The 17469-nt window shown below is 37.3% G+C and overlaps 1 protein-coding gene across 1 annotated transcript in view; it reads right to left on the reverse strand.

Moving 5' to 3' along the window:
- LOC136031519 (filamin-A-like) overlaps nucleotides 1-17469 on the reverse strand; it is a gene marked incomplete in the record, with an annotated part of 349909 nt that overhangs the window by 260827 nt on the left and 71613 nt on the right. The window contains 1 exon segment of the mRNA XM_065711189.1: nucleotides 6959-7086. Within this exon segment, the coding sequence (XP_065567261.1) occupies nucleotides 6959-7086 (128 nt within the window).

The raw sequence follows: 17469 nt of genomic DNA on the forward strand, positions 1-17469 counted from the left end.
GCGCAAATCAGAAATACTCCCAGAAATCAAGAGGAATTACATATTAAATTTCACAATTTTTATGTGTTCTTTGAAGTTGTTTATTCCCCCTTCCCACAAACCCCCGCCAAAAAAAAGCCATGTATCAAAAATGTGAAAGTGATATTTCATCTCTCTTGATTTATGGGAATATTTCTGGTCTACGCTGTTATTATGAAAGTAAAGAGTAATATTAGACCCTAAAATGAGCAGAATCTATTACATGTTCGAGGGGAACTCACTTCCTCATCCCTAACCCCGCCTCATTGTCGTAGAAACTTTGGAATGCTCATTCGATCAGAAATTGAAAGTTCTAGTCCTTTTTTTTAATAAAAAAAAATTGGAGACCAACCAGCCGCAGGGGTATTTACAGTGGGGAGTAATCACCAGCCCCATCTCAAGAACGGCTTACATAATTAATTTGGACCTTTCTGGGTAAGTTTTAGTGGATTTTGAACTAGCCAGAAGGCACTGTGTGTACACTATTAATACTAGTACTATGATTGCTCTAATAACGCTAAGGGTATTAAGGTGAAACTTTTAGTGAACTTTTAGGAGGAGTTTCAATCAAACACAAAACTATATGCGTGGTAGTTTTCAAAAGGACATATCTTTTCCACGGAGGAGGGGGTAAACACCTAGCCCCACTTGAGATTTTGCGTTGTCACCCTTTTGACAATCTACATGCTCATAGATCGTTTTGATTTAGTTTAACATCCGCTTAAATATTCCTTAGAAGCTTCACCTTAGTACCCTTAGCTTGCGTAGTAGCATTAATTGTAATAGCATTAGTAGCGGTATGCACATAGAACCTTTTCTTCAACATCCCCCTCAAGCTCCCCTTCCCCAAGCCCCCTCCCCAAAAGTCGTCGAACCAAAATTTTACAACCCTCTTAATATAAGAATAATAGATATAATACCAAATTAAACTAATCGACGCAGAAATCTGCGGTTAGAAGATAAGTGACAGATATGATCATCTGCGGTTATAAGATAAAAGAAGGGGATGATCACGTCAAATCGCGAACGAAATCTGGGGTTAGAAGAAATGTAACAGTAAAAATCACAGTCCTAGGAGAAAGCTTATCCTATAAAATATATGATTCTTTGATGTATTTACAGGAAGAAGGAATTGACTTCATGCCAGAGTTCCTTAATTCAATTAAAATTGCCAATCTGACACCTCATGACTTAAAACCAATGAACAACGTGACGATTATGCTAATGCATCATTACATAATCAAATACATACAAGCATGCCACACGCCAAGTGCCGGCACATATAAATATATATACTGAACTTTCTATGGTACTCAATATCAAACAGTTCGTGTTAACCAACTGCAGTAAGGAGCGACCCGGCTCAATAGAAACCAAAACTCTAAAAAATAAATTTTCATACCAATAGTTACATCAAAAGAATCGCATTTTAATGCTGATTTTAAATATATAAGTTTCATCAAGTTTAGTCTTACCCACCAAAAGTTACGAGCCTGAGAAAATTTGCCCTATTTTAGAAAATAGGGGGAAACACCCCCCAAAGGTCGCAGAATCTTGACGAAAATCACACCATCAGATTCACCGTATCAGAGAACCCTACTATGCAAGTTTCAAGCTCCTATCTACAAAAATGTGGAATTTTGTATTTTTTGCCAGAAGATAAATCACGGATGCGTATTTATTTGTTTTTGTTTTCTGGTTTTCTGTTTTTTTTTCATCAGGGGTGATCGTATCGACCCAGTGGTCCTAGAATTTTGCAAGAGGGCTCATTTGAACGGAAATGAGAAGTTCTAGTGCCCTTTTTAAGGGACCAAAAAAATTGGAGGGCACCTAGGCCCCCTCCCACGCTCATTTTTTCCCCAAAATCATCGGATCAAAATTCTGAGATAGCCATTTTATTCAACATAGTCAAAAAACTTTATAACTATGTCTCTGGGGACGACTTACTCCCCCACAGTCTCCGTGGGAGGGGCTGGAAGTTCCAAATTTTGACTAGTGTTTGCATATAGTAATGGTTATTGGGAAGTGTACAGACGTTTTCAGGGGGATTTTTTGGTTGGGAGGGGGGTTGAGAAGAGGGGGTTATGTGGGAGAAACTTTCCATGGAGAAATTTGTCATGGGGGAAATGCTGCATGGGGGGCAGTTTATGGGGCGCAGTATTTTCTAGCTAAAAAAAAAAACAATGAAAAAATAAATATGAAAATGTTTTTCAACTGGAAGTAAGGAGTAGCATTAAAACTTAAAACCAACAGAAATATTACGCATATAAGGGGTTTTTTGTTTTTTTTCCCCAGGGGTGATCGTATCGACCCAGTGGTCCTAGAATTTTGCAAGAGGGCTCATTTGAACGGAAATGAGAAGTTCTAGTGCCCTTTTTAAGGGACCAAAAAATTGGAGGGCACCTAGGCCCCCTCCCACGCTCATTTTTTCCCCAAAATCATCGGATCAAAATTCTGAGATAGCCATTTTATTCAACATAGTCAAAAAACTTTATAACTATGTCTCTGGGGACGACTTACTCCCCCACAGTCTCCGTGGGAGGGGCTGGAAGTTCCAAATTTTGACTAGTGTTTGCATATAGTAATGGTTATTGGGAAGTGTACAGACGTTTTCAGGGGGATTTTTTGGTTGGGAGGGGGGTTGAGAAGAGGGGGTTATGTGGGAGAAACTTTCCATGGAGAAATTTGTCATGGGGGAAATGCTGCATGGGGGGCAGTTTATGGGGCGCAGTATTTTCTAGCTAAAAAAAAACAATGAAAAAATAAATATGAAAATGTTTTTCAACTGGAAGTAAGGAGTAGCATTAAAACTTAAAACCAACAGAAATATTACGCATATAAGGGGTTCACCTCCTCCTTATACCTCACTCTTTACGCTACAGTATTTTTAGTAATTTCAACTATTTATCTTCTTCTACGCTAAAGTTTTTACTGTTTAAAAACTAGAGTTGAGAGAAAGAGTCAAACTTACAGCAAAGAGCAAGGCGTTGAAGAGGGAACAGCCCCTTTCATATACGGGGTAATTTCTGTTCGTTTTAAGTTTTAATGTCGTTCTTTACTTTCAGTTAAAAAAACTTGTTTTTTTTTATTTAAATCCCGGGAAAGAGACGTCGCTCTGTACTAAGTCAAAGCTACTTCGTAGAGTAATGATGTTTCAATAAAACAAAAACAGTAGAATAAAATTTTCAGCTTGCCGGAAGTCCAAACTGAACAGTCATTTTTTTAAATATTTAATTTTTGTTGAAATACTTCCATACCTCCCACTATTGGTGATGAATACAGTTATACGCTTGCATATATTATGCCAAACAGGATTTGATTAATGCTTCGCAAAAACGTGAGGCTATGCAAAATTGGGGATTTCCTCGAATACAGGCTATCATTATAGAATGCAGATGTATTTATGGAAACATTAAATACTTCTTACATAACCCTTTTTATTTAATTCAAACTGTGTCTGAAAATCACTTAGCAACATTATACAATTTGCCCCGAAATTTGTTTTTTCTTTTTCAAAATTGAGAAATAGGTTGGCAAGAATTTTCATCGTCGGCCCAAGGTATAATTTATAAAAGGTGTACAGAGAAGAGGCCTTTGCATATGTCAAAAATTATAAAATTTGCTACTTAAAGAAATAAGACATAATTTTCGTTCGCGTCCAAAGTAAAAACTTACAAAAGCGTGCAGGGTGAGGTTTCTTACAATTTTTAAAATGTATTTTTTCTGTACCTTCATTAAAAAAAAACACCCCAAATTTTTTTAAATTAAGCTATTTTTATATCTTCATTTAAAAATTCGAAAAAAACAATACTTGCCCACTTTCGATTTAGTGAATTAGCGTAACCGTGCACCAGTACCACCACTTTTGAATACAAAAGCCACAGACTTGAAGTACCAAGGCCAATGAAAAGGAAATTACTACTACTACTACTACTACTAACAACTCACTGCAGCATCAAGCCGCCTAAGGTCAATACAGCACGCTCCTCCTCCACCCCAATCTATTCAAAGTCTCCCTCTTTACACCCTCCCAAGAAGTTCCATTTTCTATTAAATCGTTCTTTATGACATAAACCCACCTCAGAAGAGGACGACCTGCTTTCCGTTTAGCCCTAGACGGTTGGCCGAAAAGGACAATCTTCGGCAATTTGTCATCCTTCATCCGCAGAAAGTGCCCTAGCCACTTCAGCCTTTCTTTTATTAAAGCCCTAGAAAGTAGAATTGAACGACATTTTCTTACAGCCTACAGTTTGAAAAAAGGTCAATCAGCCGGTTACCCAGAGCAATCCGGAGAAAATTTCTCTGAAGAATATCTAGTAAATCTTCATCCGCTTTTCGGAGCCCCCATGCTTCAGAGCCATATTTGACCACTGTCATCACTGTAGCTTCCAATATTCTAATCTTGGTTTGCAGACTTATCTCCCTATTCGTCCAAACATTTTTCAAATGTGAAAAAAACAGCCTGAGCCTTGGCTTTTCTACTTTTAAAATCTTCAGTGCTCCCACTATCTTTACTAATAATACTACCAAGGTAAGTGAAGCTGCCCACCTGATCAATCTTTTCGTTTCCCAACGCCACCTTTTCATCTTCTTAAACATTAATTTTCAAACCTATTCTAGCATCCTGAACTCGCAAAACCTCTAAAAATTCGTTCAGTTTGCTCACACTTTCATCTGGAGTGTTTAAATCATCAGCATAATCTAAGTCCAGGAGAGTTTTTTTTTCCTCCCCATTTGATTCCGTGGTCTCTCATTGCCTTTCCTGTGCTCCTGAAGACAAAATCCATCAAAATGATCTACATAAAAGGGGATAGAATACAAGCCTACTTAACTCCTGATTTAATACAAAACCAGCTACTAACCTCATTTCCTACGTTAGCCGCAGCAGTTTCATTCTCGTACATAGCAGTAATTATTTAAATGTATCTATCTGGTATACAATACAAGGATAAAACCTTTGCTAAAGCTCTTCTATCAACAGAATCAAAAACTTGATCATAATCTATAAAACTGGGAACCAAAGGTGTTTGACAACTAAAGCACTTCTCAATTATTAAACGAAGAGTAAAAGTTTGGTCGGCACATCCTCTACCTTTTCTAAAACCGCACTGTTCTTCTCTTAAAACTTTGTCTACAGCATCTCTCAATCTAAAAAGTATCATATTGCTAAGTAGTTTGCTACCTATAGACACCAGACAAATGCCTCGATCATTGCGACACTCACTCTTATCACCTTTCTTATACAGTGGTTTAATTAAGGCTTTCTTAAAATCGTTAGGTACTTCCCCTTTTTCAAAAATCAGGAAATTTGAAATAAGAAAAAGAAATTTGTTGTTCAAGTTGGCTACACGAAAACTTGCAAAACTATAATATTTAAAAAATAAGGAAAACGGAGACTTAATTTGACATTGCGTAGTGCTTTCAAATCCTAGCATTCGGTAGTTTTCCGTATGTATTTGCTTTTATTTTTTATATTTTATTTTTTTTTTTTTGGTCTTGTTCATTCTTTTGACATTAAAAATCTATGTTTCTACCATCTTTCCTCGTACAAGACTCTCACTACATTTCTCAGAAGGGTTACACACTGTTTATTTATTAGGCTACCGATAGGAGCATAACATGTGGAGGGAGGGAGAGCAGGGACACCCCTTAATGAGGAATTACCCACTCTCCACCAGTTGATGTACATCTCTGGGCACAAAGGGGGCCGCACAACTCCACTATGCGTGACATAGTCCCTGCAACGCCAAGCATAATTCCACCACGCTCGGTATATTTTTGCCACGCTTGGCACTCACTGCCTGGTTCACAAGTTTTTTGAAAGTCGGCGGCCTTCAAGAACCCGGTGATCTATACGTCAAAGTCTTAAAGTTCTTTAAAAACACTTCTCACTACTTCAACTACTCTTGTCTTTGAACAGTCTTTCTTAATGAATTGTGACAAAAAGTCAAACCTTAGCGTAAAGATAGAGGGTTGAGGAAGGGGTACCCTACTCCTCACGTATGGAATATTTCATGTTCTTTTTATGTTTTAATGTTACTCCTTACTTTCAGTCTAATGTTTAACATTGTTCAAATCAAGCCAGGAAATCCACTTCCTTCCCCCGTGTAATATTTCCCTGGAAAATCTCCCGAAATTTAACTCCCAATAGAAAATCCCCCTGGCAGAAAATCCTCCCAGGTAGAAAATCTCCCATCCCCCAAAAAAATCCGTACATTTCCCAATAACGAATATTATAAGTGAGGAATGGGCAAATTCTGTAGCTTAGAGCCCTTTTCCCAGGGGCTCTGTGGGATCTTGTCCTCCCCAAAGGCATAGTTATTGGACATTTGAACTATGCTGAATCCGATGGCTATCTCAAAATTTTGATCGAATGTCTTTGGAGAAAAAGAAGCAATGTCTTTGGGGATGCTCTACAATCTTTTTCCATCACTTAAAAAGGGCACTAGAAAATTTGATTTCCGTTTGAATGAGCTCTTTCCTGATCTGCTAAGCCTATTGGTTCGATACGATCACTAGCAGAAAGAAAACAGATAGACAAGCATCAGTGTTTTATCTTTTGGCCAAAAATACGAAATTGCACATTTTTGTAAACAGGAGCTTGCAACCACTACAGTAGGGTTCTCAGATATACTGAATCTGTTGGCGTGATTTCCATGAAGATTTCTGAGGGTGTTTCCATCGTTTCTGAAAATCAGGCCAATTTTCTCGCGCTTGTAGATTTTGATGGGTAACATTAAACTTAATGATTTTTTTTTATATTGGAATTAGCATAAAAATTAAGTCAGCGTTTCACATTGAAACTTCAATGCAAACACCTTTTTGCAACCACAATAAAGAAAAGTCAAATATGTAAATTTTTATAATAAACGAGAAACCTATAAAAAGAGAAAGAAAAAAAGTTTTATAAGAAAAGAAAACTTTACGTGAAAAGTCTCACCTTCCAGGGTTGGTTCGAGGACGTAGAGGGGCACCAGGCTGGACTTTTGCATGGGGATATTGAGAAAGATAAGTCATCATTGACAACTCGTCTACTTTAGGGTCAATCATTTCCTCTGGTTTGATAAGCTAAAAAAAGAGAAAAAGAATGTATGCTACACCAACATGCTTTAGAATTCCTCCACGCACTAAGGAAAGGGAAATTCCCAATTTAAAAGGACTGAAGAGCTTCCCTCCTTAAAACTCTCTGAAGAGAGTCCCTCCTTAAAACTCTCTGAAGAGAGTTCCTCCTTAAAAATTCCCGAGGAAAATATATTAAGAAAGGCTATAAAGGAACCTAGATTTTTGGTGAAAGAATCAATTACAATCATAAAACAATATTCCCATAAGAATAGCCCAAACCTTTAAAAATCCCTTCCAAGATTTTGGACTCGGTGTAGCAATAATGCCTTTCTTCAAGTATAATAACCAAAGAATATATTACATCGAAATTTGTCTATGTCAAAAAAATATAAAGGGATTAATTTTCCAATAAAATATAATTCCAAGTAGAAGCAAGGAGAAATACAAAAGTTTTTCTCAATCAATTGAGAAAAATATGCCCCCCCCCCACAAAATAAATAATAGAGTCGAAAAAATGTGATTTTTCCTTTAGCTCCAAGTCAAGGATTAGTGAATTTGGAAGCAACAAAGGTTGCTTTAATACCGGTACAGAATATCGCTAGACACTATGGCATATCCGACTAATTATGCTCATGAGAGAATTCCTAATAAGCAGGTTTTTCTTTCCCCTTATTGCTTTTCTGTAGTAGCCAAATTAAGGTAAGAGAATATATACAAATAAGACTTCCAAATAAGGCTTATCCAAAGTGGCTAAATTGGTTATGTACGTGACACATTTGCGGGCTAACGACGTTTGAAAGTTAAAGCCTATAATCTTACCTCAAAGTTGAGCAAGACACTATAATTTCAAGCCCATATACTGACAAACTAGAATAAATGGTGGTAATACAAATGGTTAAGATTTACATACAGTGACGGCTCATGCATTAGAATAGAAGAGATAGAGAGAAACAGGCAAGTTACTTGTAAAAAATCTTGCAACTCAAGACGTTCTTTTTACTGGCATAATATTTCTCACAAAAGAACCAATCGGATTTTTTAGAAGCGGAGCTATTTGCCTCTCCAGAAATTTCATTTCTTTGTTGGTCTAGATTTGTCGCTGAAAATTGCTCAACCCGGTTTTAAAAAGAGGGGACTATGTTTATCTCCAGAAATGAGGAGTAATGTGATTGACTTATGAAAATACGACACAAAAATAAACCAATACAACTACGATATACTTTTTAACACGAAGGTATGGGAGAGTAATCTCGCTCCTTTTCACTTTGGAATGCAGTCTATGTAATGATTGTATGTACTACATGCCGGGACGTATTCAGGGGGTGTGGTTACATGGTCTGCCCCCCCCCCCTTTCAAATATTCATACAACTCGTAGGCTATCGGTTTTAAAATATAGGTATAAGACCATTTTCCCTGTAAAAAAGATTTTCTAATATTAAATTGAAGGTCAAAATACCTAATCACCCTAACAAAAGTTATTTTGATACCCCACTTCCTCTTAAACAAATATTTGTTTGGTAAACTCCCTCCCCTTCCTCCGGAAAAATCCTGGATACAGCCCTAACTATGAACCAGATTGTACTATATACCCTAGGAAAGCTACAATGTTCATCTCTGCGTTATATGTTTTTCAGCTTTTGTTTTTATTTAAAATCTCGAGCAAAAAATGTTATCACGTGATGATTTAAAACCCTTTTTTCCCCTATCCTCTAAACTAATAAAAAGCGAAATAGACCTTTTTTCTTGGACACAGCGATATCCAAACAGTGAACACTTTAGCGAGTATCTGAAGAATGTCAATGGGGCGGGGGGATTGCACTTAAAATCTACATTTCTGTACTCAAACAACAGGATTACTGCACATTTTCACAAACATTTCCATAGGCAGAGGGGGGGGGTACGTAGGAGCGGTTCTCAAGTACTACCTCGACTGCCTATTACAGGAATGTATTATTTCAACTCAAGATTAAATTTTAAAAAGAGGTTTTCGCAACTGAAATAAGGGGGAAAACCAAAACTTAACACTAAAAACGCTAAAATTTCACTTTTTTCCCAGTTTTTGTCCCAAAGAACGTCTCCTGAAACACAGGGGCCGTTTAATTAGAACAATAAGATTTTTTAAAGTTCTAAAAAAAACTTCAACGTAAAAAGCGAGGTATTGAGGAGGTAGCAACCCCCTCATATACTAATAATTCCTGTTCGTTTTAAGTTTTGATGTTGCTGCTTACATCAGTTGAAAAAACCTTGTTTTTTAATTTAATTTCTGACTATTTTTAAATAATGCCGGGAAATCCGACTCCCCCTCACGGAAAACTGTTTCCTGCGTAAAATACTCTCCCCCGGAAAATTCCGTTCTAGCTGAAAATTTCCCCCGAAAAATTTCTAGCGGGCGATTCCAGGTAAACATTTTTCTTAGAGCACTTTCATTTGAGAAAGAATTTAATTTCAAACTGTTTTTAAAATAATACTGGAATTCCCTCCTCCGTGGAAAAGTAACCCAAAAGTTTGAGCTTAATACCGTCAGTCGTTCTTGGTATATTGCTGAGACGTCTCATTGGCAACCAGCATAACTCTATCCCAATAGTTCTAGATATATAGTTACTAGATCGTTTGGCTATGCTGAACAAAATAGCTGTATTAAAATTTTGATTGGAAGTGTCTAGAAAATTATGAGGTAAAGAAAAGGGCTGATTGCCCTCCAATCACTTTTGACTCTCAAGAGACCACTAGAACTTTTAATTTTCAATCAAATTAGCTCCTTTAAAATATCATTAGTATGACTAGCTATGATAGAGCATCGCTGCCTATGTCCTTAAATGCCCTATATTGCTCATATACCCTTTAAATACCTGCATGCATATATTTTTTCCGTTTAATTGAAACTCCACCGCAACCTAAGAAGGCATGAAGGTGAAATTTTCAGAGAATATTTCGGTTCTATGGATGACAGCCTGACATCCGTATGCAGGTTGTCAAAAGGGCAAATCAGCAATATCGTAGAAATAGTTTCGTGTATGAAATTAAAACTTACAACACTTGTTGTGGGGGGGGGTGTTTAAGTAACCAAAAGACAAAATTTGCATTATAATACTACTGCTTCTACTCCTACAATTACTACAACTACCACAATTATTATTACTGCTACTACTACTACTACTACTGCTACTAAAGCTATTGCTACTACTATTAACCTAACTGTACTCCTACTTCTACTACTTTAACTACTGGTGGTACTACTACTACTAATAAACCTAAGGGTATTAAGGCGAAAATTTTGGGCAATATTGTAACTGTCTAAACAGTTCGTGGTAACAAACTGTAGTAAGGAGCGACCCGGCTCAATAATAACCAAAACTCTAAAAAACGGAATTTTGATACCAATAGCTACATCAAAAGAATCGAATTTTAGTGCTGATTTTAAATATATAAGTTTCATCAAGTTTAGTTTGACCGATCAAAAGTTACGAGTTTTTCTAAAATTATTTTAGAAAATGGAGGGAAACGCCCCCCTTAAAGACATAGAATCTTAACGAAAATCATACCATTAGATTCAGCGTATCAGAGGACCCTACTGCAGAAGTTTCAAGCTCCTATTTACAAAAATGCGGAATTTTGTGTTTTTTGCCAGAAGGCAGATCACGGATGCGTGTTTTCTGTTTTTTTTTTTTTTTTTCAGGGGTGTTCGTATCGAACGAGTGGTCCTAGAATGTTGCAAGAGGGCTCATTCTAACGGAAATGAAAAGTTCTAGCGCCCTTTTTAAGTGACAAAAAAATTGGAGGGCACCTAGGCCCCCTCCCATGCTAATTATTTCCCCAAAGTCACCGGATCAAAATTTAGAGATAGCCATTTTATTCAGCATCGTCGAAAAACCTTATAACTATGTCTTTGGGGACGGCTTACTCCCCCACAGTCCCCGTGGGAGGGGCTACAAGTTACAGACATATATATAGTTACAAACATATATAGTTGCAAACATATATATATATATATATATATATATATATATATATATATATATATATATATATATATATATATATATATATATATATATATATATATATATATATATATATATATATATTTGTAATTAACATGCTAAATTGTATCTTTAAATAAATAAATTAAGATCAACAGAATCAATACATCGAGTAAGCCGCATTTAAGATGTATGGGTTATAAACTCTGTTTTACCAAAACAGTTCAATCGGAAAAATATAGCAGGCTAATCCATCATTTACGCAGCATAAAAGCTGTTTCCGACGCGAACGTTGGAAGAATGTCTTGTGGTTGTGTTGGCGGTACGTCAAATGATGCTTAGACACGCGAAGTTCAATCCCTGAATCCTATTGTTTTCTTGCTGACAACTAGTTTTTTTCTTAACAACAGTATTGATGATTATAGGGGATCTATTTCGACAGCCATCGAAGTGTGCGATATACGTCTAGTTGGCTTTATGCAGCTTACATGTTTTAGCAAAGTAGGATGGTGCAAACTTGTTGAAGGCTTGAGCGATAGAGACGCCCCTTAAACCCTCTTTATGGGGGCCGAACACCAACATAAGACAATATAGAAGTATCTATAGGGTTTATAAGTGCCCACATTTAGTGTACTAGGATCAGATTAAACGACAGGGAAAAAGAGCTAGTATAAAACAAAGTTGTAAGAGACTGTAAAGAAACAGAGTTGCAAGAAAATGTAAAAAAAAAACGATGTAAAATAAACAATCAGGTTTTGAACAACGAACTTTCTTCGCGTGGAAAAAAAAATTCTTCTCTACAAATTTCCTGGTTAGTATGGTTTTAATACTAGTCAGGTTTTAAAAGGGCGGGTAAGTAGGAAAAAGCGTGATTGACTTGCAAACATACGTCACAGACTTTTCAACAAGAAAGAAAAAGGACTGTGGTTTCAAGATTTTCTTTGATCAAGAGAGAAACCTCAATAAGAAAAACACAATAAGAGAAACTCAACAAGAGAAACCTCATCCAATATGAAAATTTTTAACTTCATGTCTACGAGCAGGATGATATTATCATAGGGTGATATTACCAATATCACCCTATTATTACCCTATTATTGTAGGGTAATCATATCAGGATGATATTATCAAGGAGTTTTGCATCGGCTACCATAGTTTCACAATGTGTACAATACGAAATTGAATTCATCAAGCATCTATTCTTACGTCACTGAGTCTAAAATTTGTGCAGGTTCTTTTGTTCAGTCCCAATTGGTAGCACCCAAATTTACCCTTTCTACTAGTACTAAAAACTGATCGTAGCACCAAGCACCGGAAGGCCAACACTGACACGCATGCTTCTCTATCCCACTCTATTTAAAAGCTACCCTCTTTACCACCTCCCAAGAAGTCTCAAATCCCTTTAAATGCTTTTCCTATGACCTCTTCTCACTCCATTTGGTGACGGCCTTACATGGATAAAAAAGATGCTGTCAATGCAGAATATCGCGGTTGCAGCCACTTTCCTTGTTTTTCAAGTCAATCAATTTTGGGTTTTTGTTGAAGCCAAAGGACTCTTAAGTTTCCGTTATAGGTGCTTCGGATAAGACAAATAATGGATATTGAACTACTATAGACTTCGTATAATGAACCAAAGCGATCCTTTATATATGGAAAGAGTAAAACACGAACCATGGGGAATCTGAAAGCAAACTCAGTCAAATATGGTGTGATAACCCAGTGAAGCAACTAACTGTCTAAACAGTTCGTGGTAACGAACTGTAGTAAGGAGCGACCCGGCTCAATAGTAATCAAAACTCTAAAAAATGGAATTTTGATACCAATAGCTACATCAAAAGAACTGCATTTTAATGCTGGTTCTAAATATATAAGTTTCATCAAGTTTAGTCTTAACCATCAAAAGTTACGAGCCTGAGAAAATTTGCGTTATTTTAGAAAATAGGGGGAAACACCCCCTAAAAGTCATAGAATCTTGACGAAAATCACATCATCAGATTCAGCGTATCAGAGAACCCTACTGTAGAACTTTCAAGCTCTTATCTACAAAATTGTGGAATTTTGTATTTTTTGCCAGAAGGCAGATCACGGATGCGTGTTTATTTGTTTTTTTGTTTGTTTTTTTTTTTCAGGGGTGATCGTATCGACCCAGTTGTCCTAGAATGTTGCGAGAGGGCTCATTCTAACGGAAATAAAAAGTTCTAGTGCCCTTTTTAAGTGACCAAAAAAATTGGAGGGCACCTAGGCCCCTCCCACGCTAATTATTTTCCCGAAGTCAACGGATCAAAATTCTGAGATAGCCATTTTTATTCAGCGTAGTCGAAAAACCTGATAACTGTGTCTTTGGGGACGACTTACTCCCCCACAGTCCCCGTGGGAGGGGCTACAAGTTACAAACTTTGACCAGTGCTTACATATAGTAATGGTTATTGGGAAGTGTGCAGGCGTTTTCAGTAGGATTTTTTGGTTGGGGGAGGGGTTGAGAATAGGGGGATAGGCTGGGGAACTCTCCATCGAGGAATTTTTCATAGTGGAAGAAAATTTCCATGAAGGGAGCGCAGGATTTACAAGCATTATTTAGAAAAAAAAATGAAAAAAGAAATATGAAAAAGTTTTTTTCAGCTGGAAGTAAAGAGCAGCATTAAAACTTAAAACGAACAGAAATTATTACCCATATGAGGGGCTCACCTCCTCCTAATACGCCGCTCTTTACGCTAAAGTATTTTTAGTAATTTCAACTATTTATTCTACGGCTTTTGTGATTCAGGGGCCATTCTTAATGAATTGGGACAAAATTTAGGCTTTAGTGTAAAGAGCGAGGTACTGACGAGGGGGCGAACTCCCTCATATCTGTAATAAAAACATGAGAATACAAAACTTCTTTACGTAAGCTAATTTATAAGTTACGTATATCTTTTACTAAAAAAAAGATTCGCAAAAAAATTAAAAGTTCTAGTTGCCTTTATCTTAATTAACCAAAAAATCTGAGGGCAACTAGGCTTCCTCCCCCGCTCTTTTTTCTCAAAATCATTCGATCAAAATTATGAGAAAGCCATTTAGCAAAAAAAAAAACAATACAAATTACGTTTTAATTATTCCTCTGCGGAGAGCCAAAATCAAAACATGCATTGATTGAAAAACGTTCAGAAATTAAATTTAAAAAAACAAGTTTTTTTAACTGAAAGTAAGGAGCAAAATTAAAACTTCAAACGAACAGAAATTACTTCGTATATGAAAGGGGCTGCTTCCTCACCAACGCCCCGCTCTGTACAATAAAGTTTTTTAATGTTTTAAAAAGAAGAGTTGAGAGAAAGAGTCAAACTTTAGCGTAAAGAGCGGGGCTTTGGTAAGGAAGCAGCCACTGTCATATACGAAGTAATTTCTGTTCGTTTGAAGTTTTAATTTTGCTCCTTACTTTCAGTTAAAAAAAACTTGTTTTTTTATTTAATTACTATAAAAACTGAAGGTCTAATGGTGTACTTCTTCTTCTGATTTGACTCTATTTTTAGGAGTTTTGGGTTATTACATTTCTTAGTATTGGACGTGATCGTCTCTTACTTGGTTGCTAGTTACCGCTGCAACCCGGATTATGCAGCATCAAACGCCTAAAATTTCAGCCTCCGTGGTATAATTACCACGCACGCTTAGGGCGTTCGACTGTTAATCGAAAGGTTGGTGGTTCGAGCCCACCCAAATGTGCTTTTTTTTCTGATAGATATTTCCACTATAGGATAATTAAGCGATTGGTATTTCCACTGTAGTATTTACCTGATAGCATAATTAAGTAAATTTTTGTATTTTTAAGAGAAGACTTACAGAGTCAAGACTCAGGCCAGAGAGGCCCATTTCCTCAACTCCCTATGCAAATGTCTTTGCATAGTCTGCCAGAGGTCTACAGGACAATGCATCCAAGGGCTATTCCTTTCTTCCTCCCATTCTACCCTTGGTGTACACAAGGTTACGGAATCTACATCTCCTTGCTTAAGCAGTAATAAACAAATCCTATTTTCAGATTCAAAAACAATTTGCTACATATGAAAGCGATTATGCTTCCCTTTAGTAATTGGAATCCCTGAAAATCCTATATTTGATTAAGTTCCAAGATATGATCCATCTTTTTAAAATGGTTTATCAAATTGAATAGACGGGATCTATCGTCCAATCAAATCAAAAGAACCAAACCGATGGTGTTCTTTCTTATTAAAAATTGGATTCATTCCAAGATGTGCAAAAAGTTGTCTGCATAGCCGCAGTTTTAATTACACCATTTCGTGTCTGCAATAATAATGTCGTAGGTCAGCTATGCCGAGAATAAAAACACTATTAAATCAAATTTTATGACTCGACTCGCAGAGTACAATGGCTTATTTCGACTATGCTGGTAGGATAGAATTAGATACCCTGTTGTTAATGTCGAGGGTGATAGTTTATTAACCAACTTTAACTGCAATATGACCCTTATGTAGGCCACCAGTGGCCGCATACAAATCTACATTATGTCAAAGACATTGACGAAAAAGGAAAGATCTTAGTTTTTGACAAGATATGACAACTATAGAAGCTACACATAGCAATTTTTCACTCCCACATGACCCTTATTTGGGCTACCGACAGGACTATATCCAAATTTTCCACCTACTGTCACAAAAACAAGAGCTAAGAACTCATAGGGCACTTGTGACGAGGTTGGAAGAGCCAAGAGCTCATATGGTATGAGCTCTGGCAAAATTCTAAGAATCAATAGATTGCTTTAAAAGGAAAATCAGAGGTTTAATGGCGGTCGGGATTTAAACTAAGAGATCTGAGTCACGAGGTCCTTCTAAATATCAAATTTCATTAAGATCCGATCACCCACTCGGATGTTAAAAATACCTCATTTTTTTCTAATTTTTCCTCCCCCTTAAGCCGCCCAGAAGGTCAAATCGGGGAAAATGACTTTATCAATTCAATTTATGCAGCTCCCTGACACGCCTACCAATTTTCATCGTCCTAGCACGTCCAGAAGCACCAAACTCGCCAAAGCACTGAACACCACCCCCAAACTCCCCCAAAGAGAGTGTATCCAGTCCGGTTACGTCAATCACATATCTACGACATTTATAAGCATTTTCCGAGATTTCCGGTTTCCCACTCCAACTCCCTCCAATGTCAACAGATCTGGTCGGGATTTGAAATAAGAGCTCTGAGACATGAGTTCCTTCTAAACATCAAATTTCATTAAGATCCGGTCACCCTTTCTTTAGTTAACATACCTCAATTTTTCTAATTTTTCCAAATTAACAGCCCCCAGCTCCCCTACAGAGAACGGATCCGTTCCAATTATGTCAATCACGTATCTGTAACTTGTGCTTATTCTTCCCATCAATTTTCATCCCGATCTCTCCACTCTAAGCGTTTTCCGAGATTTCCGGTTTCCCCCTCCAGCTCCCCCCAATGTCACCGGATCTGGTCGAGATTTAAAATGAGAGTTCTAAAGCACAAGATCCTTCTAAAGATCAAATTTCCTTAAGATCTGATCACCCGTTCGTAAGTTATAAATACCTTATTTTTTTCTAATTTTTCTGAATTACTCTCTCCCCCCCCCCCCAACTCCACCAAAGAGAGCGGATCCGGTCCGGTTTTTTCCGTCACATATCTTGGATTTGTGCTGATTCTTCTCACGAAGTTTCATCCTAATCTCTCCACTTTAAGGGTTTTCCAAGATTTTCAGTCCCCCCCCCCAAATTACACTTGATCCGGTCGGGATTTAAAATAAGAGATCTGAGTTACGGGTTCCTTCTAAATGTGAAATTCCATTAAGATCCGATGACTCCTTGGTAAGTTAAAATACCTCATTTTTTCTAATTTTTTTAGAATAAAGCCTTCCCTCCCCCCCCCCAACTCCCCTACAGAGATCAGATCCGTTCCAGTTATATCAATTACGTATCTAGGATTTGTACTTATTTTCCCATCGAGTTTCATCCCGATCCCTCCACTCTAAGCGTTTTCCAAGATTTTAGGCCCCCCCCAACTCCCCCCAATGTCACCGGATCCGGTCAGGATTTGAAAAAAGATCTCTGAGACACGATATCCTTCCAAACATCAAATCTCATTAAGATCCGATCACTCCTTCGTAAGTTAAAAATACCTCATTTTTTCTAATTTTTCAGAATTTCCCCCCCCCCCCCAACTACCCCAAAGAGAGCGGATCCGTTCCGGTTATGTTAATACTTATCTAGGACTTGTGATTATCTTTTCCACCAAGTTTCATCCCGATCCCTCCACTCTAAGCGTTCTCTATGATTTTGGGTCCCCCCCCCAACTCCCCGCAATGTCACTGAATAAAGTCGGTATTTAACGTAGAAGCTCTAAGACACGATATCCTTCCAAACATCAAGTTTCATTAAGATCCGATCATCCGTTCGTAAGTTA

This window comes from Artemia franciscana, chromosome 9 (assembly GCF_032884065.1).
Source record: "Artemia franciscana chromosome 9, ASM3288406v1, whole genome shotgun sequence".
NCBI classification, from domain to species: Eukaryota; Metazoa; Arthropoda; class Branchiopoda; order Anostraca; family Artemiidae; genus Artemia; species Artemia franciscana.